This window comes from Tachysurus vachellii, chromosome 13 (assembly GCF_030014155.1).
Source record: "Tachysurus vachellii isolate PV-2020 chromosome 13, HZAU_Pvac_v1, whole genome shotgun sequence".
In the NCBI taxonomy this organism is placed as follows: domain Eukaryota; kingdom Metazoa; phylum Chordata; class Actinopteri; order Siluriformes; family Bagridae; genus Tachysurus; species Tachysurus vachellii.
In genome coordinates this window covers 9,679,235-9,705,712 of record NC_083472.1, presented here as the reverse complement: position 1 = coordinate 9,705,712, position 26,478 = coordinate 9,679,235, and the positions used below count along the sequence as shown (strand labels likewise).

The 26,478-nt window shown below is 40.6% G+C and overlaps 1 protein-coding gene across 8 annotated transcripts in view; it reads right to left on the bottom strand.

The window, feature by feature from the left end:
• The window catches only part of mid2 (midline 2), a 113,829-nt gene that overhangs the window by 35,943 nt on the left and 51,408 nt on the right, over positions 1–26,478 (bottom strand). For 4 of the 8 annotated variants that reach the window (XM_060884653.1, XM_060884651.1, XM_060884656.1 and 1 more), the window contains one exon: positions 2,238–2,937. In XM_060884653.1, the coding sequence (XP_060740636.1) occupies positions 2,238–2,921 (684 nt within the window). In that variant the 5' untranslated portion in view covers positions 2,922–2,937. Of the gene's footprint in view, positions 1–2,237; positions 2,978–25,183; positions 25,346–26,478 lie in introns of those variants that run through there. The other 4 variants (XM_060884648.1, XM_060884655.1, XM_060884649.1 and 1 more) reach the window with 3 other exon arrangements.

Genomic DNA, 26,478 nt, shown 5'->3' with positions numbered 1-26,478 from the left:
TGACGAATACAGCTAAGCCAGAGAACTGCAACTACTGTTTGGGCAGCTGAAAAACACATGCTAAAATACTGCAGATAATTAGACCACTGAGCCAGTGCAGGTTACAGGACTTCTTTCAGGCCTCTGGGAACAGCATGTAGAAATGAAATCTTGTGCCGTTGAGTCACGCTAGTTTCTTTTTCCATGTGAGAGAAACGCCGGACAAAAGAGGTGGAACTTTCTCAGGTATCGACTTTCCTCCCTGCAGTACACAATACCTCTCATTTCAAACAATTAAGGGCTTCCCAGCATGGCCGTATTCTTATACTTGAGGACCAGAGGGGGAAAACATCAATGCTCAGAATTTCCTTTATAGGCAGGTGTGTGAACAAAGAGGTCAACATGAATAGCTGATCACAGAGAGATCACATATGCTTTTCTGTGCTTGCCACTAATATAGTGATGCACACACTTAATGGCAGACCCTTTGTGAGGATAGATTATAGCCTTCAGCATAGCTCGTATTCACCCAGCCAGCCAGCGAGGAGCGGAAGGCTGCTTATACCGCAGGAACCTTAACCTGCACGCTGCTTGTAATACAAATCCCATAGTGATTACCACCTAATGGGCAAGTAATATTTTATGAGCCTTTGAGAGTCAGGCCATATAAAACATTAGGGCTATAGCACTATAAATGATATTTCATGCTAACACAACATCTCGTTCTTCTTAACTGGAGCTCCAGTGAAAACAAAAACATTACTCACATAAACAAACGAGTTCTGTTGTACTGATACTGTTTCTGCCTTTCCGGTAATTCCCAGAAGTCATTCTAGGGTTGGAACACAATGCCACTACCTTAGTGTCTGTTTAGTGTCCTAATAGTTTTCTGTATTTGTGGTTTAACTTGATGTAGGTGTGGTATAAATAAGAAGAATTATGTCACCAGTAACAGTAGGGAAAAAAACAGATATGGATATGTAAATAAACACTATAAATGCACAGTGTAACGTGGTGAGCTTCATGGAAGCTTGCAAACATTTACGAAAAAGTAAAAAAAAAGCATCCTGTTGGAACCCGAATCAGTGGCCTTGTGAAACGTTCTCTGAAGCAAAAAAAAAAAAAAAAAAAAAGTCAAGCAAAAACATTATTTCTTCATTCCTTTTTTTCTGATATCATTTATAGCAGTTCAGTTTCTTTGACTAGGATGTGTGTCTCTCTTTGTCTCTGTGCCTGTATGTGTGTGGGTGGGGTGTGTGTGGGTGTATGGGTGTGTCAGCTTCAGCTGAGTTCGAGGCTTTGCCTCAGTGTTTAAATCCTGAATCAGCAGTATCGTGCTTTGTGGTGGTCGAGCCCTGATCAAAGGCTGGCTTTATCACAGTGCAGACTCATCTACTATGATAATAACTCTAGCTCAAAAGAGCAGCTGGTCAGGCCTGTGATCTCGTCCACACTTCCCTTTGAGTACTGTAAACACACATGCAAACAAGATGTAAATGTAGACTAGATGCTTAGACTATGTGCGTGATGTGGCAAAATGAGTGAAGTGAATAAAAGAAAACTAAAAAAGAAAATCATGGAGCTCAAATGAAGTATGTTAAGCCATGATGAACACTTCTGCATCTTGTAATTGAATTAAGTACAGCATTAACTCGAACAGCTGAGGGGGAAACCAACAGGAAATTCCACGTTTATGAAAAGTACAATGATAGAGATCAGCTGCACTCAGCTGAGACAGAGCCAATGAACCATCTAATGTCAGTAAAAAGGTCTGAAACACACAATATAAAGCTTAATGTAGAAATGATTCATGTAGTTAAAGTTGAAGAAATAAAGCCGTTTACTGTGATTACTGGCAAAGCTCCTGAAGCACCAGAATGTCATCATCTAGATGATATTCTCTACTGTAAAATCAGTTTATTTTACAGGAAGTATTACAGTATCTTCTTACAGCTACATACTTTAAACAGGAATTTAATTACATTGTACATCTTGCTGTGGCAGGGTAAGTATTCATCTCAACTAGAAAAATTGTTAATATATTTGCATCCCACTCGATCTTCTCCTTTTAAAATATAGTCTATATTAGCTGATTTGCACCTGCTATATTTGTATATTTGTTTCTCAAAAGCCTTTTGGGGATTTTTTCATCCTAGTATCATATTCATCTTTCACTATCATTATACAGTAACCCCTGGACACTTGGCATAAATACAACATTGTTCTAAAGTGAGAAAAGAGAAAAGGCATGGGCTTACCTTCAGTTTGTCGAAACGCTCGCTGAGAGAGGTGACATGATGCTCACGGTGTCTGCCAACCAGCTTGCACAGGGTACAGATAAGCTGCTCATCTGTAGCACAGTAGAGGCTCACTGTCTCGCTGTCGTGCTCAAGGCAGGCCAGGCCGCGTAGGTGCCCATCTCCTGCCGGCTCCAGCAACCGGTGGCTGGTGAATGGTTTCTTGTTGGGATGTGTGGCACGCAGGCAGCGCTCGCAGTATGACGCCTGGCATGTAGCACATGTTTTTACGGCATCACGAGGAGGCTCCTGCTCGCAGAACTGGCAGGGTACACGCAGCTCGGCCGACATTGCGCTGCCCCCGGTTGGTGTTGCGCTGCGGGGCCGGGGTGGGGGGCGAAGGCGGCTCTCGCTGGGTGAGCCGGGCCCGCTGAACGAGGCCTTCTGGAAACGATCAATGATGTTCTGCAGTGTCACATTGCGTCTTAGTCCATCGAGACCGCGTGGGCTTAACGTGATGACGTGACGGCACGTTGGGCACTGAAAGGCCGACACAGACTCAAGCGGCTTTGCGCCGGAACAGTGGGAGACCAGGATGCGATGGGCGCAGCTGAAACACAGGCTATGGGCGCAAGGAAGTAGCAGCGGGTCCTCAAACAACTCCAAGCAGATCGGGCATGTCAGCTCCGACTCCAGGGTTTCCATCTTCAGTGGACCCGATCTAAAGGCGACATCAAATCCCACAGAAGCTGGTGAGTCACCTGCGTGGCAGATAGCCAAGGGGTTAGTGGCAAGCTGGCACCCCTCTGCACCCAGGCAGCATGGGGAGGGGGGGAGGGGAGGCAGCTAAAGTGACATTCCACCCCAAATACCCAGTAAGGTCCTACAAGGTCCAAAAATTGCACTACAAGTATGATATCTGAAACCCATGGAGTGGAATGTCACTTTGACTTAAAGCAGGCTGGTTAATATTGACAAACAGGTGCGGTGATAGCAGCATTCAATTTTATCAGAAGGCTTTAACAGGCTTTGTGGAAAATAGATCTGTAGACTTCAATATCACCAAACGAAAGCGTACAGTAATGTCCTCTCAATCACACAGGAGATCAGTGTTCCAGATGGGTGACAAACTAAAGGAAGCACTACTAAATCTGATATGATGTGCTGGCATGTTTGGGTCCTCTTATCCCTCTTACAGAGAGGCACAAATCAATTACTGCAAATCAATAAACAGTTACTCTGACTGACCACCTTTACCCTTAAAACCAAACATTTAGTTCCTTTTCCTTTAATTCGTCACCCATCTTTATTTTGACTTTTATTACATAGATAGACAGGGCCAAGCAGGGTGAGCTCATGGAGATGGTAGTAACATCTGCAACATTTGAACAAATATGACACATACATGCACACATACTCTCTCTCTCTCTCTCTCTCTCTCTATCACACACACACAAACACACACACATTATGCCCAAGATCTCAGTGTGCGTCTCTCAGCCAAGACAACAAACTCTTTAGAAAAGGAACTGCTTCTCTCAGAGATGAAACCACTCTACTTTTTTCCCCTTCTCTTTTCATTTCAGCTGCCTGTGTCTCTGTAATAGCCCAAGTGATCTACATTAGAAACAGGAATTCTGACTCATTTGAACTGGCCTGGAATATGAAATGTGCCTGATTGGCATGGTATGAATACGATATTTTGTTATGCAGGACAGCAAAACCTTTCAGTAGTGACTGTCAAGGGACACGATTAAAAATAAGCCTGTGTCCTTCAAAAAGGGATGGTGTTATAGCTGTATAGTTAGTTACCTGTTACAAGTTCAACTACTGTAATTAAGCAGAATTGTTTCTGGGAAGCCACAAAAGACCTCACATGTTAAAAAATATATATAAAAACAAACAAACATAAAAACAAGACATGGAGAGCCTTTTTTTTTTTACAATTAAAGGAAGCGTTTCACTTGGTATCATATTCCTTATTAGCAAACCACCTTGAACAGGATCAGAACATCAGAGGAACGATTAGCTCGTCTGTGGCCTTGAACATCCACAGGCAGTTGTGCTTTGCTGTGTAGAGAAAGGACTGCACTCTGGTACTTCATTCACCGTTCTCAAGCTCATATACACTTCCTCTATGACAGCTTTATGTTACTGTGTGAATTTACGAGAAAATAAAAATGAAGAAGAAACACTCTGGGAAGAAACAATGAAAACCGATCAGGTTTAGTGTTGATTCTGTGTTTTATGGGACATTGGGAAGCTGGCAATAACGGGTGAAAAATACCCTATAAAAACCTTGTATACACTTTGCCCATAGAAACACACACAGACACACAGAGTGTAATCTCCTCAGGGAAACTAAGTTAGCAGCATGAAACAAAGGAATTAAAGCTGATGAACATTGTTAATACGACGTAAACCTGCAACTAAAATACTTCAGTTTTTCAATCAAATCATCACACATCTTGCCCTGGGATTGTTTACATGAATACCACTATGCTACATCCACAAACAGACACACACACGCACACACACTGCCTCAGACTCCAGCCTGAATTTGTCTAATGAAATCTTTGACAGTAGCACTGCAAGCTGAATAGACTGAACACCCTCCTGTGATCACTCCTTCCCATGTCAAGCCACCATGATTAAAGTGGCGCCAGGCTGCCTGGTCAATTCATTACTGGAAAAATAAGTAAACTGCTTGATCTAATCACATAGATAGCATGGTGATAAGAGGCTGTGTCCTTGTGTAACCTTAACCTTGCTGCCTGCTCCATCAGATGGCGCTTTATTGGTCCATGTAGTTGAAGGGAAAAAAATCGTAATCTTAATTTTGGAAGGCCGGGAGATGGAGCACACGTTAAATATATCTTAGATCATAGATTCAGAAAGATCTTGGGTGTGGCAGAAGAGAGGGATGTCACAAATAAGAGAAAATAATAAATAGATCAACTATTTACAACCTGTGTTAAAAAACAGTACTTATTTTCTTTTAGAAAAGAAATATTTCATGATTAGACACTAATACACACAGACCTTTAATTTAACTTGTGTGCAAATGAACGCCAAATGATGAACGCCAAACTTGCATGTTTAGTGCATACGTGACTCAGCTTATTTGCATTTAGTGACGTCTCACAAAACTCCACAAGAGTAAAGTAATGCTCATTGTCCTGACATTTCCCCATTGATATTAGCGTTAAATAAAATAAAACCTCTTTCTAAACTCTAACAACATCCTAGACACAATAACATTCTCTGCTACTGCTCAACTGGTTCATGAGTGACAATCAGTTAGTGATCATTAGTGTCCTCACTGAGCAGGAGGAGGTAGGATCGTGGAAGTCTGGGTTTGGATGCTTATTTTAAAGGTACAGCAAACCCCATGGGGGACTTTCTGTGCTGCTGCTGTTCTCACTCCCACTGTGAATGCAAAAAACAAAATGCATGCGTCATGGTGTGGCATTTTTGAAACAATGACAATTAGCCTTGTCTAAACAATAGGGACGGTTCCACTGTAACGGTGACTTGTAGAAGAGCTCTTCCTTGAATTATATTTGTACAAGGATAAAGACACACAGTACACGCAGTAAAAGCTAATTCACTCAGGTAAACAGACTTTAGATGTGTTACAAACATTCTTGTCAAATCACACATTTATAATGTTTATTCTAACAATAATGTAATGAAAAACTGGTGGGAAAAAAATTTATAAGGTGCCAAAGTTTAGCAAAATAGTGAACACATGTCCTTAATGTGCCATGGGAAAGGCCCATGAAAGACTCCAAACTAATGATTTTTCCAGTCTATCCAGTCTTTGGAAGAACAACCCAGCTTTGTTGTTCGAATCAATATCATGGTTTCTGACATGAAACTAGACTCCATATACAGTTCCCCATGATGCTGTGATCATAAGATGAGTCTGTAAAGGTCGATATAATGACTTTCTGTAGCACCTGTATAGTATTTCAACAACAAAAAGATCTAATATTTTGGAAATCCAGTGCTGACCTACATACCTGATAACACAATATTATGGCCTCCTATAGCCAGCCCAAGTGCCACTGAGTGCAAGTCCCCTGTGTGTGTGTGTGTGTGTGTGTGTGTGTATTATGATAGGAGTTTGTGGCCATACTTTTGGCTGAGCTTGTGGGTCAGATCTCGCTTGCTGGCCCAGACTCTCTAATAGAGCAATTTATCTTCTGTCAGCCTGCAGCTGTAAAGCAGCTCCACATGTTTTGGTGGAGCCCCGGAAGTAGCGAGGTTAAAGCAGCGCAGTGAAGTTCATTCCACTGATACTAGAACAGCCATCCATTTAGAGCATGTTACACAGCCTACTGGGCTTTTACCTCCACATTATTCAGACTGGAGGCAAAAGTGTGTCCCCGACTTCTCATTGTGAATCTGTGGTGAAAACTACAGGGAGGTGGCACAGTACAGGGCAGGCATTAATATTACCATGCCTGGAATATGCACTATATGGCCAAAAGTATGTTCACACCAAACTATCACATCCATCACAATGTGTTTGTTGAACATGCCATTCCTGTTGTAGTCCCCATTTGCTGTTACAGTAATCTCCACTGTTCTGGGAAGGATTTCCACTAGATTTTTGGGTGTGGCTATGAGGACTGGCTCATTCATCCATAAGTGAATTCAGACACTGATGTCTGGTAAGGAGTTCTGGCATGTAGTCGCTGTTTCATCCTAAATGTGTTCAGTGGGGTTGAGGTCAGAGCTCTGTGCAGACCACCTGAGCTGATCCACATCAAACATGACAAACCCTGGAGCTTCATGGAGCTCATTTTGAGCACAGAGACATTATCATGCTGGAACATTTTTCGGTCTCTTTATTCCCCTTAGAAATTGTAATGCAAGACTGTTATTAATATCTGTATTCATATTTGAATCCTTTGGCCTTTTAGTTAATTGGACGACTGCGGTCCAGCCTTGAGTGGATCTAACTAAACGCTCGAAAAAATGCTATATGAAATTAACAAGGTATAAAATAAAAATGCCTGTATTTGACCTAGTTCAGCTTTTGTAGCAGAGCCTCCGTTACATGCATTTATATAAATTATTCATCTGAATGCAGCTTTATGAGAAAAATAATGTTTTCAGAGACTTTCGTAGAATTTTCATTTACTCTATCATATGTAGTACACTGATGAAATGGTTGATCGAAAAGAAAAGAAAGCTGACATTGAATGCAATGGCTAAATATGACTTAGTAGAGAAGTATGCGTTTATTCTCTGCTTGAAGTTCAAAACAGACGTCTCGTCTGTTTAAATGTGGTAACGTGCCTCACCACTACAAAACAAAACATGACCACTTCAAACTGATGTGTTTTATTTATAACCATGAACTGCTCACTAATGGTTAAACATTAAAAGGTAAACATTCATGGTAGTTGCTTATCCGGATCTTTTTTAATCAAGTCACTTTTTGTAACTGGAGCTTTACAAATTTGAGTTGAAGACCCAGAACACATACAAGGAAAAGAAAATGACTCTCACAGTCCCCTACCATTAAAATCCTCTCCAGCCTCACAAGCAATTCCTGACATCTCTAACCGTTGTGTGTGTGTTTTTTTTAAACAAACCTCAATTACCATAACAAGCCTCGAGTGTGGGTTGTGTTTACAGCAGAAGCTAATCCCGGGAGAAAGCGGTGGATTAACAAAGCAAGCAGGTGTGTTTGAGGCAAACTGACTCTCCCTGGAACTGTAGCTCAATCAAGCATGGCACACTTTCACTATGTACTTTCTCTCCCTCCTAATAAACACTGTATGACTAAAAAAAAAAAAAACTTGACACGCATCTCTGAATGCTGAAAATCGATGTATTTTTGTATAAGTGCACTTTCTACTACAATAGCGCAATACAATAGTGAATCTGAGCTCATCGATAGCCTGACAAAGGAAAGGTGTCAGATACCACAGGCACAAGTTCAGTACAGGACAAGCAAAATTTAGTATGCAGTAAACAATCCAAAAGCTATGAGCGTTAATCGCAAATGATGAGATTAGTCTACAGGCTATTTCAGGTTCAAGTGGGGAGTGAAATAAAAATATGCAGTACGTAACATAAAATCATACAATTTTCCAGTTACCTCTAAGGTACAGTAGTCTATCAGTCACATGTCTTGTGCCTATATGATGTGCCTTTCGTTCTGTATACTGGAGCTACAAAGCTAATTAACAGGCTGATGAACAGTGTTGTGATTAAGACTTTGGCTGCACTGCCGGTGTGCAGGTAGAAAATGTGTCATTTTTATAACAGTCTGACAGACGGTGTCAGAACCCACATAAGCGAGTCTATTTGAAACTGTCGGATTATGATAAACACGCGTTGCCACTGAGAATTTGTTAATCCAGAGAGAGTTCCCTCCTACACTTTGTAGCAGTTACTTTTATGAAGTCTGAATCTTCAGAGCACACGCTGCTGCAGCCGGCCTACAGGCAAAAATACTGAGCTATCATTCTGTAAGGATTTAGTCTAAACCAGCGAAAGTATCTGCTCCTCATCAGCCAATCTAAGACAAATTTTGATAGGATGCTCTGTATGAATACAGTCATAAAGCTTATGAATACACCGGGAGACATTTTGGCACAATGACCCAGGAAATCGTACGGAAAGTGTCATTTTCCATGCAAGCGTCCAGGCGTCTATTGTCCTGCTGTCAGGGGTTATTGTGGTTGCTGGCTGATGTTCAGGTTTTCCACATCCTCTCTTTAATGCTGGCCTGGCCTAATGAAACCTGCCATTTCTATTCATAGAATGTACACAGCGATGTGGACTAGCAGTTGTGTTTCACTGTAAGTTGAGCCTGGTCAGAGGCTGAGCTCTTTTGGCATTTGCCCTGCACAAACATGGCTGGCTAACCTTCACATTTAGCACAGCCAGATCCAGGTCGAAGCCCATCTGCTGCTCTGCCAGTGAACAGTGTGACTGTGAAGTGATGGGTGCCTGGCTGTAGCATGTGCTTAATCCTGCAAACTAAGATATTATACAAAGGTTCCCATTACATGTCAAAGTGTGTCATAAATCTAGGACATTATATTAGCAAAAACAATATGTATTTAAGGACATACAACTGAAAACTGATAGAACAGACAACTGAACGCAGGGGTGGACCATATGATGAGTAGCACAATTCTTTAATGCCACTTCTATCATAAACAAAATGTATAACGATATGTAGGTTTGCTCACAAACAGACAAACAATACAGAAAAGTGTTTGACTTATTGTCTGGCGATGGCGAGTCTCTATCCGTACTATAGCATAGCCACATGTGATTGGGAGTCTAGAGAGTAAAGCTGGACAGTAGGTGGGAGGGATAAGAGTGACACTAACCAATCAGGTCTGTTTTTTACAAAGCTGTGATGCAGATTTTTAAAAATGTAAAGATTTCAATCATTTTTATTTATATATAAAAACACACATTGAACTTTGAAAAAGAGTAAAAATCTATAATTTTAACATCATATCAAATGTACTTTTGAACATCCCGTTCCAGATTTAGGAACCCTTTGTGGTTATAATAAGCTCCACTCTTCTGGGAAGGCTTTTCAATAGGTTTTGGAGCGAGGCTGTGGGGATTTGCTCATTCAGTCACAAGAGCCTTAGTGAAATTGGGCACGCATGTTGGGCGAGGAGGCCTGGGGAGTGGTCTGCGTTCCAATTAAGTTCTTCCACTGGAACCCTGGCAAGCCAGCCTTCAAGGATCTTGTGCTGTACACAAGTCCACCACCATGCTGGAACATGTTTGGGCCTGTTACTTCCACTGAAGTGAAATAGTAATGCTACAGCATACAAGGACATTTTGTGACTTTTCAACTTTGTGGAAACAGTACAGGGAAGGCAAAAGTATGCGTGTGATGAAGGTGTATGTAAAAGAAAATACTTAAAACTTATGATATTCGCCATGTCTTAGAAATGAGCAGTGACATTTATGTAGTTATTAACATCAGGTCACAACATTCTGCCTACTCCTAGCTTCAAGCACCATTAAAGAGCTGCCTTAACCCTTTTTTCCCAGAATACTGATATTCTGTTCTGCCAGTGGAATGGAAATCTGATTATCAGACATTTAAAAACAGTATAAATTAATTAATTATTTTATGCCAACAAGTCTGATATAATATGAGTCAAGGCACTGTTGGCTGTCAGTGTGAGATATTTGTACCATTGCTGGGATAAACCTACACAGAATTTTAGTGGTTGAAGCTAACGCCTTCGAATTTCAGATGCTTATGAAGCGCACTTGTGCAAACGTCAATTAACTTTTCTATAAATATACTGCCTGTAGTAGGCCATGTAAAAATGCAATTACTTATGAAAAACTAGAAATTCTTAAAGTTCCTGGAGTGTCTACTTTGATAAGAGCCATTAACCACTATGGAGTGGGACATTACAAAGAAAATGGACACAACAAAACAGGAGCAAAAGCTATTTTTTGACAACTGGTAAAAATCTATATTAGTTTTCATAACTCTCCTACACAACTGATTTATACGGCTGACTGAGAATTATCTGTAATTCATTTAAAGTAGAAATTATGTACCACTTAAAAAAAACAACAAGCAAGAAGACAAACAGGGAAAGTGTCAAAGACCTAGTGAAAGCCTTATACCTTTCCTTAGCTTCCAGCATGATATCTTCTACTCAAGACAAAGCTATCAGACAGCACCACAGTTTCCTGAGTTGAAACAACAAAGTGAGGTTCTGCTCATCATTTTAATTATTCTGCTATTGCCACAGTTTTACTCAACTGCACCTTTACCCAACACAATGCAGTTAAGACCTTCAAACGTCCTGTCATTTCCCTAATGCTCTTAGCTCAAGCTGTGTCTTATCGTGCCTGAGCACAGTATAGAGCCTCTACACACACTGTTACTCACCCCAAAGCACCTCCGTTATTGATGTGCTTCTGCTGTGCTAAGAACAAAACCGGGATATAAAATGCACTGCAAAAAGCTTAGAAGATATTTAGCACGGTTTAAAGAACAGCAAGCAGAAAAGAAAACCCAAAATGATAGAATAACCGTACTGGCTGTGTCCCTAAGGTTAAACTCTCAACTGTTATCCGCTTGTTTTCAGGACTGAGAAAAAAATACAACAAATTTGAAATGGACACAGACCTCCTCTCTCATTATGGCCATGTCCTCAGAAGAGTTGTGTTGCTTCACTGGGGTATTTCAGAAGAGTGATACGAGGAAGGAATATCAAACCTTTTTCTGATTGAGCTTTGGCACCATGGCGCGCTTCCTGGAGAAAATAAATAGACTTTGATTTTGTCGTTCCTCTTAGAGCACGGGAGTCAATTCTCAATCACAAAAGATGATGTGGCAAGATTTGCCAATTTCTTCTTCACTCTTCATTCTCTTTATATCAAAAGAAAAAAACCCACAAAAACACTTTTATTTCTTTAAAGTCCAACTGCCAATTCAGAGCTGAATGATTTCCATTACATGCTGTGTTTTAGGCTAACTGATAAGAACCATTTGGATGATCTGCTTCAGTATTGCTCTGCTAGTCTCTGATGACGGACAATAACAGATTGATCAATAAATGTGTAAACATTTGCAGAAGCTGCGGCAAATCCGTTAGTTACATCTCGCTATAAACACACTTCCAGACACAGTTTCATTCACAGTCTTCAGTTTTCTTTGCTGTGCAATGGCTGTGCACCAGTGATGGGTTTCTCTATTCTGTCATCTCATCATATTCATTTGCTTCATTTGTTTTGTTATTTATCAACACTTGTATTTAAGATGATGTGGTTCAAAGCAGAGATTCACATAACATACTGAGCAGTCATGTCTGTAAGTATTTGGACAGAGAAACATTTTTCTCTCTGCGTGCCAGAGATAGATTTGAATGATGCAATCAAGATGTGATTGTAGACTTTCAGCTTTATTTTAAAAATTTTCTCAAAAATATTGCATTAAACATTTAGTAACTACAGCCAGGAACTTCACAGATAGACAGGAATTACACAGACACTCCATTTTCACAGACTCAAAGGTAATTGGTCAATTAAGACTTATAAAAATAAGGATGATCTGCAATATAGTCAAGGACTACCTGAAATTAGAAACTCATGGACATCACCAATTGATATTTATAAGCAGTTTCCTCCATTGAGTTGCTTTGCCAAGTCTTTTGCATCTTATGTGCTTCATTGCAAACCTATTGATGCAAATTTATAAAAATTGTACATAATATAAATTAATATGTATTGAACAAAAAGTGATATATATAAATGGTATAATGGGCTGTAGGCTATTAAAAACAACACAAACCCTGCCATACAATAGACGCCTACAAGCGACAAAACTACAAGTAACATGAGAAATGAACTTATTTCCTGCCAGAACCCTGTAATCTGCTGAAACAGCATCTTGCTAATAAAATCAGACAATACATAACATTTAGACTTCAGCACTAATTAGATGGGGTTACCTTTACATTGGCTTGTGTGGTATAATCTGCTATCTCATAGGTTATCCTCCGAGTTTTGATTTGCTCCTGGATTGGCCATGTTGTCTTTATTCTCTGTCCTCCTCTGAGGACTCGCAGACCAAATTGCCTGCTGTTTTTCACCAAACTCAGCTCATTTTAGTCATGTCCAGATACACCCGGCTGTGATTTATTACCTCTATCTATTACATCTCCAAATATGCAGAAATTGCGCAGTGACACGGTCATTTTTCTCCACTTGGAGAGCTGTGACTGATGGGAATCTACTTACACACTAGACATTCCTTTCTTTCAATTCAAAACAACAGAAGCGTCATCACTGAAAGGCTGGCTCTACATCTCAAGCGTTTGGCACTCTTTCTTTGAGCTGTTTCTGACCTGATGCACAGATTCTATCTTTTCCATGCTGGATGACGGCCAAGCAGCCGAGCAGCACTGGCACAGTACACGGTGTGTTTAATGAGAGTCGTCATTCTGATGAGAGATGTTAGATATATTATCTCCCCCCCCACAACGCATCTCCCTCCGGCCTCTCGTTTCACTTTAAAAACCTGCCTTGAATTTAACCCTTTTGACTGGAAAGCATGATTCGGTGTTGAAGAAAAGTTCACATGATGGCTGTAATGGTCCGTAGTACTTCCTTTGACATTCTGTATGGAGCTTGGTTGATAAAAGCCATTGAGAGACATATGAGCTGATGAAGCACAGATGTCTGAATATAGAAATAGAAAACTACATTCATGAATGTGATGAACACACAAATGCAACATAGATCACCGTGTGAGCTAAAAATAATGTCTCTTTCATCTAGTTTTAGACAGTAAAAGGTTATAAATCCTATAAACGTCAAACAAGAGGATGTTAAAATAGATTTTGTTTTCTGCAAAAACGTTGAGAGATCTCACCATTGCAAGACACATGATCTGCACAGATCTCAACCTATGACTTGATAACACATTTTGCTTGGCCAGTTATTGTTTTGTACCACACATCTAAAACATGAGCAACTAAATAATGAATTCTCTCACAACTGACCAAACAACACATGATGTATATACATCATATACAGGGGAACCTCATAACGGATCACATTATCTGCCAGATACGGTTACTCGTGTATCTGTTAGAAGTTCTTTCTTGCCATTATTTGGTACTTTGGCATTATCTCAGCTGCACATGCACTGATGTACACATACAGACAAAGACTATGCATTGAAAAAAGTCTTTGTAGGAAAAACATAATGTGCTTTCTGAATACAGTGTGTTCCAAGAAAAATTGACAATGCTGTGTTTCTTCTGGGAAATCAACCAGAAACCTGTTTGTTTAATTCTCACCCAGCAAGTAGCCATGTGCAAAAAGTTCATATTCAAACGCTCTATGAAACCAATCATCATGACAAAATACAGCCAGTATACTGGGCAGCTATGGATGAACAACTGCTAACTGCAGTCCTCAAAAAGCAACAGCTCTCAGTCAGAGATGAAAGAGAAATAAATGATGCTGATGTGAAACTTACCAAAGGTCATAAAGAGGTTACAGCCATTTGGTTTTCATTATATAACTTTACATTGCTACAACCTGTGTTGTCTCTAGTAGTTATAAAAATAGGCCAGTAAAATGAATAACAAGTGATTGGATGTACTGATGTGTCCCTTCAGTGTTTGAGATCATTTAAGGCTTTGTGTATTACATGTCGGTGGCTTAGTGGTTAGCACGTTCGCCTCACACCTCCAGGGTCGGGGTTCGATTCCCGCCTCCACCTTGTGTGTGTGGAGTTTGCATGTTCTCCCCGTGCCTCGGGGGTTTCCTCCGGGTACTCCGGTTTCCTCCCCCGGTCCAAAGACATTCATGGTAGGTTGATTGGCATCTCTGGAAAATTGTCCCTAGTGTGTGATTGCGTGAGTGAATGAGTGTGTGTGTGTGCCCTGCGATGGGTTGGCGTTCCGTCCAGGGTGTATCCTGCCTTGATGCCCGATGACGCCTGAGATAGGCACAGGCTCCCCGTGACCCGAGGTAGTTCGGATAAGCGGTAGAAAATGAATGAATGAATGTATTACATGTCAGTCTAAGCTTTGGAATGATCAGGGTTGACGGGCTGGTAATGGAGCAACACACGTCTCATCATTAACGCCTCGTCATGAACACCTGCACCGGAGAACACCTTGGGATTAACAAACGAACAGCTGTTTGTGAGAGATGTATGTTACACGACTGTGAAACCATGCAAAACTAAAGCAGGGGTTAAAAAAGGAAAATGTATATAGAGAGAGTGGCTGTTTCCCAAAGACCCCTCGCAGACGTAGTTCCTATCCTGCACTAGGTTGCGGAAAGGAAGATGCTTCTATTTATAAGCATCTGTAATGTTTGGTATTTCCTGAGGGTAGGAGGTTGGGGAGAAGGCATTGTTGTTTTTGGCAACGTCTCATTGCCTTATTGATTCTGTATGCTGAAATGTCTTGGTCTTCAAGCTTCTGATTTGGGTTGAACTGAACAAGGCTTTGTTTGATTCATTACAAGGATATCTGTGACACATTTCCAGAGTGTGAGAGCTTTGCTATGTTTACGTACATAAATTATGCACACTGAATAAAATGAATGCATTGTCAAGCTTTTGTTATGCTACAACAGAGAAGAGAAAATGATTACACATTTTCCTATCAAAAAATGTATCACAGTGTTGAATTAATAGAAATATGCTTCTTTTTCTTACTGTTGTTGTTGTTGTTATACATGGTTAATGCAGCAAAAGTCTTAAAACAGATCTGCACAGATAAGCCACCGTCCGGAAAAATAAAATAGTGTATTAACCTGAATGCCAGGAGAAAATGAAACTAGTTTACACACACACACACACACACACACACACACACACACACACACACACACACACACACTACACTCCCACATGCCTCGCATCTATTTCCATTCAGCTGTGCAGGTCACCAGAATGCAGGTTAAACTGCACGTAATGGATCTTGTACGTGTGGGTGTGTGAATGCTTGATAAGCTCACTTTTGTCTGTTTTGTGTTAGTTATGTAGAAAAGCCCACTCATGCCAGGGTGATAAAAATATAAAGCTACTGTAAGACAGCTGGAAGTGTCCGGTATCATACAGGCCAAGTCCGACATCTTCACCCACGTCAAACAGTAATTCATTTCTCCTACAAGAAGAACTCACCCAAGCCTCGCTGCATAAGCAGGGGAAAAACGTGGAAAACACTGCTGTCCGTGTTCTCCTAAGCTTAATCAAGATTAAATTAGATGGCATTGTTTAGTAACAACTGCTCCACTGCTTTTTTCATCAGCTGTAGAGAGACACATGCTTGCTTGCAGTGATGGATTATGCAGTGTGGAAAGTGGGAATTTTCAGCATAATCCATCTGATCTGGAGCTGCTGGAGTGAGTAGGAGTGCACTCGCCGTGCTCGGCTAAGGGGAACGCCGCGGCTGAGGAGTGTTAGCCAAGCAGCCAAAACAACTTTGCTCTTCATCCACCTCTTTCTCCTTCACCTGCTCTTTCTGCCTCTTCACAAAAAGAACCCAGCAGATCTGAAAAGCAGGGCTGAGATTTTTGACCCTGGTTACAGTCAAAAATCAGACTACAAACTCGATGGTAATAAACCATGTTCATGTAGACTCTTTAATCTGAATTAATAATAATAATAATAATAATAATAATAATAATGATAATATGCCCTGTGATGGGTTGGCACTCCGTCCAGGGTGTATCCTGCCTTGATGCCCGATGACGCCTGAGATAGGCACAGGCTCCCCGTGACCCGAGGTAGTTCGGATAAGCGGTAGAAGATGAATGAATGAATAATAATAATAATAATAATAATAATAATAATAAAAACAAAAACAATAACAATTGAGGCCAATCTGAATTATATTTCCATCACACAGAACATGGTGGGAGATCATTTAATAATGCAGTGAGAGAAAAAAGAATAGCCATGTAACCCTTTGTGTCTAACTGCTTTCTTATTTGGAACAGCGTGTGCTTTCTGCACGGGTTTAGCTCACAGTGCACTCCTTTTAAAACAGCTATGTAAAGAAACATAGTTTGTAAGAAAGACTTCCATTCTAAGGCACATGCAAGATGTGAACTAACCTTAGTACTTCAACTAAAAAAAAAGTTATTTAATGTAATGATCTGATTTAGTGACAAATAATGTTTGCCTTGTCTGTTATTTTCAACAACTAAAGCATTCTTGCTCTTGAACCTCAGGCAAATGTGAAATGCCATGAAATTCCTGTTGTCACAAACTCTACTGCTCAATGTCCTTTTAAAGATCACACTTGGAGGACGTTTTGTTGAGATAAAACTAATTTAAAATAAACCGATTCTCTTGATTTTCTTCATCCTGGTGTCTGCTTGCTGATCATCCTTAAAAGGACATCTGCATGATGTGACGCCTACAAACCCCCGTATGAGTTCGATGAGCCGGGAGCGGGAAATGAACAATCAGGGTAAATACGGCTTATAACCTGGCCATTTATACATGTCATTTCTCGTTCATAATTAAATGATTCCTTTTATTTGTCGTTATTTAAGTCCCTGACTAGTGACCAAGCTTGACTTTAGTAAACTGCTCTGAATAACAGCGTCTGCTAAGTACAGTAAATGTAATAAAAACAACTGGTTTAACTTTGCGTATGCGAATGAGTTACCGATAAATCCATTCTTATGCAGCTTAATAAATGAAGCCCTTTGCCCTTTGATTTATTATTCATATATTATTATCAACCTGTCTCCATGCACAAAACACACTATTTTGGATCAAATGACATGTAATTTGCAAATAAATAAGGTATCAAATAAATAAGGTTTAGGATATGTATAAATAGTTCAGTTCAAATAAAAATCGAATTCATTTGATCAGTGGTAACGTCTGGGTGTAAACACAGTGTGCCGAGGTTAGTGACACATTTATTAGAAGACACTGTGGTGTTCTGGTTGGAGACTAACGTGATTATCATAAATGAATCAAGGAAAGAGAATGTTCATGCTAAAATATGGAAATCTTGACACCGGTGATGTCCCAACTGTTTATAAGGCTGGTGAACATTTAGGTGCTGCAGCTAATTATTTGACAAGAAGTTTGTCTTAGGATTCAGAAACCTTGCATTTACATTACGATGAAGAAACAACAGGACGTTTCCAGCTTCTTGAACTGTAACTATGCTACTCTGTTCAGACAGATAACAGTGTATACAGAACACTTGAAAGAAATGTGAATATTTACATGCACCACTCTGAGTGTTTCTGTCTTGCCTGCTTTTTAAAATCCCTTAAAATGCAGAGAGAGAGAGAGAGAGAGAGAGAGAGAGAGAGAGAGAGAGAGAGAGAGAGAGAGAGAGAGAGAGAGAGAAATAAAATCCAGACGCTGCATGAATGTGCGTCTTTTTCAAAACTAGGTGTGTATCCTACATGCCTGTCAGAGTGCATCACGTACAGCTGTACCCCTCCCTGCCTGCTCTCCAATGCTTTTATCAATCCGAGAGGACGAGACCCAGGGGTTAGGGTGGATGAGGCTGCTGATGAGCCCTAGTGCCAGGTGAGATCATGGGAAACACAGGCAGCTGGCTTTTAACTTCTACAGCACAGGCCTCTCTCCCTGCTGGAAACTCATGACCTCTCGTCTACCTCCATCTCCAAAGCAGCACAGCCAATTAGACCCATACTCTCCCCTCCACCTCCATCAGCCTGAAGCCTCAGCTCGCAGCAGATGTTGATAAATGAACTGGAATCCAGGCAGAGAGCTGCTGGATGGATGCACTGAAACATTTGTGGTGGTGTGAGAAAGCGTTCTGACATTCTGGCAACTTGGAAAGCTTTTTGCGGGATCGATAATGGTTCAGGTTTGACATATTTTCCTAACCGATCAAAGTAATGCCATTAACGTGTGTTATGTTGACATTTGTTTCACATGACTTGGCTTGTTTTTGTAAGAGGATGTTTATCAGAACTGAATAAGAGTTCAGCTGTTTCCCAGAGCTCTGATATCTCAGATACACAGAAAAAGTTGGCTGTAGCCCTAATTCCCATAATGCCCCATATCACTCCTGTGTATTGACATCCTGAGGACTGAAGTCTTCAGTCCCCTCACTTATTGTCCTGGCACATTCTAAATAAACTTTAATAACATGGAAGTTCTTAAGTGGTACTGAGTATTGGTACATCGAACCTCATCTCTGGTGTGTCATGACTCCGAGCAGCACTGGCAGAAAATCTAATTAAAACTTCTTTTTTAAAGAAACATGTGCAAACTGCCTCAGTGACTTGGTTGCTCGGTCTCCTGGAGGATGGTTCTGGAACTGAAAACAGTGTGAAAGCTTCCTGGGGACACATTATGGCACCCAATCTAGTCCTGAGCATAAGCCCATTGTTATGGAAGTATATCAATGACATGCTGTCACTTTTCACGGGTGACTTCATAACTTCATTATCTGACGCCTGTTACTATTTACCTTGCTTCCTCTCAGGCACATTATGGTGACTCGGGCATTAATAGTGAATGAAGACCTAAAAGGCTCCATATGTCAGAGGAAACATGTAGGTGCAACATCAAGTAGGTGCTGAAAGTCTCAGTCTCTGCAGAGTGAACTAGCTGGTGCTCTTATGGCACTTACTAAACTGTCACACTGCTTTCAGTGGCTAGGCGGAGTGAGAAAACAAGTCAGGAGCTTGACTCAGCATGGCCTATTACTGAGCTCTATTGTGCTTGTGTTCCTGAAATTAATTATCAGCTTGTAGAGAGGAAACTCATTTATAATGCATGACACTTCCTCTCGCTTCGACGCAGAGGCCGGGACTGACTAATGTCGTCAAACACAGAGGCATATGATCCTGCAATCTTCATTTTTTCAGATATTACAATCAATCCCACTCAAGATAAAATGACCATATTATACTGTCATTTCCTGCCAATTGCCACTGTAAAACTTGATATGATAGAATTATAAATAATCAATTAGGTATACACTAAGGTGCTTTATAGATTTGAAGCGGTAAATGACTAAAACGTGAGCACACAAAGATGCTGTACGTGACGCTCCCTGTGCAGTGTCTGGGAGTTATTTTGAAGTCTCTGCACTTACAAGAGATTATGCAAACATTATAAATAGCTTATCCTCCATCCTATAGGTGAATTGTTCTGTACTACGGAAAATATATAGCATTTTTATGAAGCACTATTAAACTTTTTTCACCTGCTGCATGATTTGAAGAAAGCTACACATCTGTTCTGTTGTATCAACAACAAATTACTGAACAAATGTGTAAACAGATGTTACTGATGTGTTACTGTGATGTTATGACAGGTTTAAACGCAAGCCTGCTATTGTGAGGCGATCTTTGTAAAGCTGAATGTGATCTCCAGGGTCTCTTCACAACCAATCCACACAAACAAACACACACACACACACACACTTTACTTTGCTCTATTCCTACAGTAGAAATATAACGCTGTACACAATTATACCTTAAATGTTATTCAACCATCACTATTGGCTTAAAGACTTCACAAATCTGTCTTGATACCTGAAAGTATCAAAGTCCAACAAACAATGGCGAGACTTTATTTTTTCAGGCCTTGTGAAAAGGCATCGTTTCCCAATACCTCCAATATTACACCTGAAGAACTGAGGGAACTAGTCCTCTTTAGATCTCCAGGGATACAAGGTTGAAAGATAATAAACAGTAAAACAGGATGGGTTTCCTGTTGGAGGTGTGGGACAGTAAGTGACACAAGGGAGAGTGATCCTGAGCCAGAGGACTCAAAATATGTAACCTATATGCACTGTTAATACCTAAATTACTCTCTGTACATGGATTTCCATTTTAAATGCGCTGATAGCACACACTCATCTGCTGGGGGTATTAGTGCGCATTACTATATAGTGAGGTAGTGAAAAAAAGTCAATCAAGCATTCTTTTCTTCTACACAGAGCTTAAAAAAGAAAGAAATCTAGAAAGAAATCTAGTAACAAAAAAAAAGGATTTAATGAACAATGATGCCCCTGCATCTGTGTGTGTGCGTGTATGAGTATACATCAGAGCTGATTCATGGTCAGCTGTTTTGAATCTATAAAAGCTCTAAAACACTGTAAGAAATGTTTCTTACTAATCTGAAATATGATGCAACATGATCAGAGCTGAAAACTGAAAACAATGCAGACACCTAACCAAGATGATCGCACCTTTCTAATTGGTGATGAATGAAGGACTTTGTTTGTGATGGATTTTTATCGACACAGGATGTCCTGATGATTCCTGAAACAGACCCGGTGCAGTAAGATGATGAGTAAAGAAATCATAACACCATTGTGTCACTGGTCTTAGAATCTTAGAAGCACTGAGGTCTGGCAAAACGTGCACGAGTCATGTTTACAAAACACCATCCAGGACATCCCGTTTTCATGACTACGATATCCTCGATTCCTACAAATAGTCTGAATGATTCGTATCAAGTCATGTCTTTTCACACTGCTCTGAAACACACGCTACCCCATCACATGAATGAGTAGATTTAAACACTCTCAGCTGCCCTCCTTTTTTTTAACAGCCTGGACGTCTCCTTAGCAAAGAAATGCGTAACAGGATCTTGAGGTTGGGGAAATGTTTCAGGAAACTTCCTACAAGAGATTTCTAATACATCCATACACACAGAAAAATGCATTCAAAACCTTTGTACCGTTAGCATGTTTATTCATCACCAAATCAATAAATGCCACCTAGAAAATTCCCACAAATATCCTTAAACGGTGCAGCACAAGCAATCAAAAGAATGCCGTAAAAGTCAAGAATCAAAAGGAATATGCCGACAAATATATTCTGAATATGATAAGCAAAATCTGAAACAGAATCAAGCAGTGGATTAAACATGTAGCGCATAAGGTTATGTAATTTTAAGCACTTCTTGTAAATAGGTTTCTGTGTTTCTGGACACCGTGTATATAAAAGCAGTCAGTGACTGTATATATTGCAGAAACTGCTGATCTCTGTATACGCACATCAGTCTCTAGAGCTTTCACATGATGTTGCGAGTGAGCAGCTGTTGAAGCTGCAGGGAGAAACGCCTTGTCAGGGGAGAATGGCCAGACTCGTTTAAACTGTCAGCAAGGATATGCTAACTCCAATAACCACTCTTTACAACCTTGGTGAGCAGAAAAGCATTAGACAATGCACATAGACCACATCAGTTTCCACTCCTGTCAGCCTGGAAGAGAAATATGAGGCTACAGTGAGCACAGACCAAAACTAGACAGCTGCTTGGACGATTGGAAAAAGACCAGGCAATGATTTTTTTTACCCAGTCTTCTGTTTTTCATGAAAAGCACAAGAGATTTCTAAAATGTCACACAAATGAATTTTTCCCCCAGCCTGATATTTATAGCGAACATTAACCTAATCTCTGATATTTCACACACTGCGCTGCCACATGCTTGGCTGCTTGATTATTGCAGGAATGAGCAGAGACACCGGTGTTCCTATTAAAGTGGCTGGTCACATCCAAGGTGACTTAGTGAAACATGTACTCATGCAGTCGCGCTCCATCATGTAACACCAGCGTGAGTAAAGCAGCCCCACCAGGAGAGAAGTTAACATCGTCTAGTGTAAAGGTGCCTGAGCACAAAGCATGTTTACATGTGTACAATTCTGATTTGTAGGTTTTAACTGATCCTGATTTTTACATGAGGACAAATCTGCTGCATTTAAGATGAAATCTGATGCTCCAGCATGCATAACTGTCGATTACAGAATTTAATGTTGTGACACTGTGTGACAGTGACACAAGGAGCTATGAAAGAACGTAGGCCAGGCCGGTCTGATCGGCTCCCTGTAATGCATTGTCTAATCAGCTTCGTTCGAGTTGGAAGGAACCGGTTACATTATACTGCTTGTGTGTCAGACTGTCAGAAAGCTCGTCTGCTAGTAAAAAAGAGGCCAAAAGAGTGGCTTCCTACAGCTGACTGAGTGAACAGCTGAATTAAAGATAAATATGCAAGGAAGAGAGACATTGTGTGCCCAGTGTGTTCATGCTTCTGTAAATAGCTTTCCAGCATTTCCAGCTATAAATATTAAAGGGATTAGAGCTGTTACTAATGTGAGTGGAGAGTCCTATAGATGAAACCAGAAGCCGAATCAGATCAATGTGAACGATACACCTCTAAATGCCAGATGACATTTATATGACCTACAACACTGCGCCGATATAACAAGAAAGCAACCCAATCAACAAAACAGTGATTTATATATATATAAAGGTTTATAAATAATAAATATATGCTTGGATGCAAAGGTAAAAAAAAAAGGCTCCTAATATCTCAAAATATCAATAATTGTGTCAGGCTGGAAGCAGCCCCCCTGCATAAATGTCTTTCAGATCATTCATTCATTCATTCATCTTCTACCGCTTATCCGAACTACCTCGGGTCACGGGGAGCCTGTGCCTATCTCAGGCGTCATTGGGCATCAAGGCAGGATACACCCTGGACGGAGTGCCAACCCATCGCAGGGCACACACACACACTCTCATTCACTCACGCACTACGGACAATTTTCCAGAGATGCCAATCAACCTACCATGCATGTCTTTGGACCGGGGGAGGAAACCGGAGTACCCGGAGGAAACCCCCGAGGCACAGGGAGAACATGCAAACTCCACACACACAAGGCGGAGGCGGGAATCGAACCCCGACCCTGGAGGTGTGAGACGAACGTGCTAACCACTAAGCCACTGTGCCCCGTCTTTCAGATCAATATTTTGGAAATAATGAAAGACTTAAAGGTGTTCTTAAGGGATTCATGACGTGGAAAAAAGTAATTGTTCTGCTTAATCCGGCTATACACTGTACGATTTTCAGGCTGATTTTGTGCTCACAGACAAAAATCACACGCTAAAACTAATTCTTTGGTCATGCATGAAGATCAACAAGCTCACAAACGTAACGTGATTTTCTATCAGTATGATGAACGTTGTGAGTCTGATCTGCACCATTTTCTAGCATAATCAGTGCATAGTGTGTTCACACTGAAAATTCCAACAGGAAGAAGTGCACTTCAAGTATCTGGATGATACATGTATTTAAAAAAAAAAAGAAAAATGTGTGGAATGTTGAACACTTCAAGCACTCAACAGTCGCAGCTTTGCTTACGTACTGGAGAGGGTTTGGAGGGCGAGTCCACCAGGCGCTAATGCTGGATAAGTCATAGACACTCTGGTAGACGAGACATCTTATAAACGTCTTTTACATTAACCACATTGTGTGATATATTTTTCATTTTTAAAAATTCTTATGTATTAAAAATCAATCAAGTAAAAATACATAAGTAATACTTCATTTGGGACACAACTTCAGTGTGATTGTTGCAATGATGCTCGTATAAAAGCCACCAATAATAAGAGAGTGCAGGAAGACATGAAACGGCAAGACAGCTACAAATATCCTTATTTCTTTTCAAACTCGAATTAAAAGTTTGTTTATTGAACCCCATTTTCGAACGGGCCTGGACTGATGACGTAAGCAGGTCTATCGCTAGATCTTTATGATACTATGATCCAGCATTGTATTGTTATTATACACTGAGCATATGCATGTTATTGCACAGCATGTTATAGAATTCAGCCTCAATTTGATTGAGATCATTTCCTAGTGTGGGATGTAATAAACTTATATTATACGCCTGCTGAAATTGCACAGTGTAAATCTGGCTTTAGTCAAACGAAACAAAAAAACAGGAAAATGAACAAGCACCACACTTTTTTCCTGTCTGCAAGAGAAAAACGACAGACGTGCAAAATTAACTACTGATATTGATATATTGAAGGCTGACATGCAATCATTTTAGAAAAGCTTTAGATTTGCTGGAGTCCCAGAGTGATATATATGTGTGTATTTATTTATTTATTTATTTTACAGGTACAGTTCACTGTCAGACTCATGTTTAAGGGTACAAACTTTACTTTAAGCACTAAATATTTAGATCTGATACTGAACCCAAATCACAAAAGGTCCAGGATCTGGACATTTTAATGGAAAAAGAGTCTTTAATGAAAACTAGCCAGTTTACTGAATGTGTACAAATCTGTAAAGCAGTGATCTGAGTGTGAGGGATTTCTCTGTAACTGACAAAAAGACGTTTAATTAAATATAAAGACGTTAAATTAAACAGAACTGTCAGACGTGACTTCACGTCATACTATAAGGTTTAACGTCTAGTTTATCCAGATTTTTGCTCCTGAGGTGACATAAAGTGTGGGATTACAAACGAATAAAATGATTTAAAAGAGAATAAAACTTATGCTAAAGCCTCGAATTCTAACTTAAATGTAGTAAACGGTAAATGGTGATGTGTAATGTTGGTCCTTTAGTAAAAGAAGCTAAGCTAACAGTTTAAACAGCTCAAGCAGTTTCATGTCTCCTATGAGGGAAAACACACACAAGCGTTTAGAGACGTGAACGTACCAGCTTTGTACGTCGACCATCCTTTTCCTCTGTCATTTTGAAAGAAGCCTGGTAGTAAATAAAACGAAAGACGGTGCAGGAGTCGGTGTGGGAGCGTCTCCACTGTTCAGCTGTCGAGAAACCTGAAGCTCCGCAGCGGCGCACGACTCTGACTGAGGCACCGCGGAGAGGAAAAGCGCGAGACAATCACAGGAAAGAGACAGACTCCACCCACCTCACAGCACAACTACACACAATCGCGCGCGCTCACACACACACACACACACACGCAGCACAGCTACACTTCACAACACAACTACACTTACACACACACGCTCACACACACACACACACACAGCACAGCTACAGTTCACAACACAACTACACTTACACACACATAGCACAGCTACACCTCACAACACAACTACACTTACACGCACACAATTACAATTACACTAACACACATACACACAACTACACTTACACACACACGCTCACACACACACACACAGCACAGCTACAGTTCACAACACAACTACACTTACACATAGCACAGCTACACCTCACAACACAACTACACTTACACGCACACACACACAATTACACTAACACACATACACACAACTACACTTACGCTCACACACACACACACACAGCACAGCTACAGTTCACAACACAACTACACTTACACACACATAGCACAGCTACACCTCACAACACAACTACACTTACACGCACACACACACACAATTACACTAACACACATACACACAACTACACTTACACACACACGCTCACACACACACACGCAAAGCACAGCTACACCCACACACGTGCGCTCACACACACACAGCTACACCTACACACTCACACAGGCATAGCTACACTTTCACACAGCACAACTACAAACACACACACGCGCGCACACATACAAACACACAGCACAGCACAGCTACACCTACACACTCACACAGGCATAGCTACACTTTAACACAGCTCAACTACACACACACACAGCAGAACACAGCTACACCTACACACTCACAGCTACACTTTCACACAGCACAACTACAAACACACACACACACACTCACGCACACAAACTGGAACTATAATAGGAAACTACCAGCTCCCACTGTAGCTGTAATATACAAGCCTTCATATTCACGTGTACTCAAATAACATTTAAAAGTAAGCAAGAACGTCATTTGGTTTTATTCTTTTGCTCTTGCTTGTTTTCTCTTATCCTCTATCAGACAAAAATCTTTCAACTGCAAGCAAATGGTGACAATATTGCCAGTGTGTCTATGGTACAA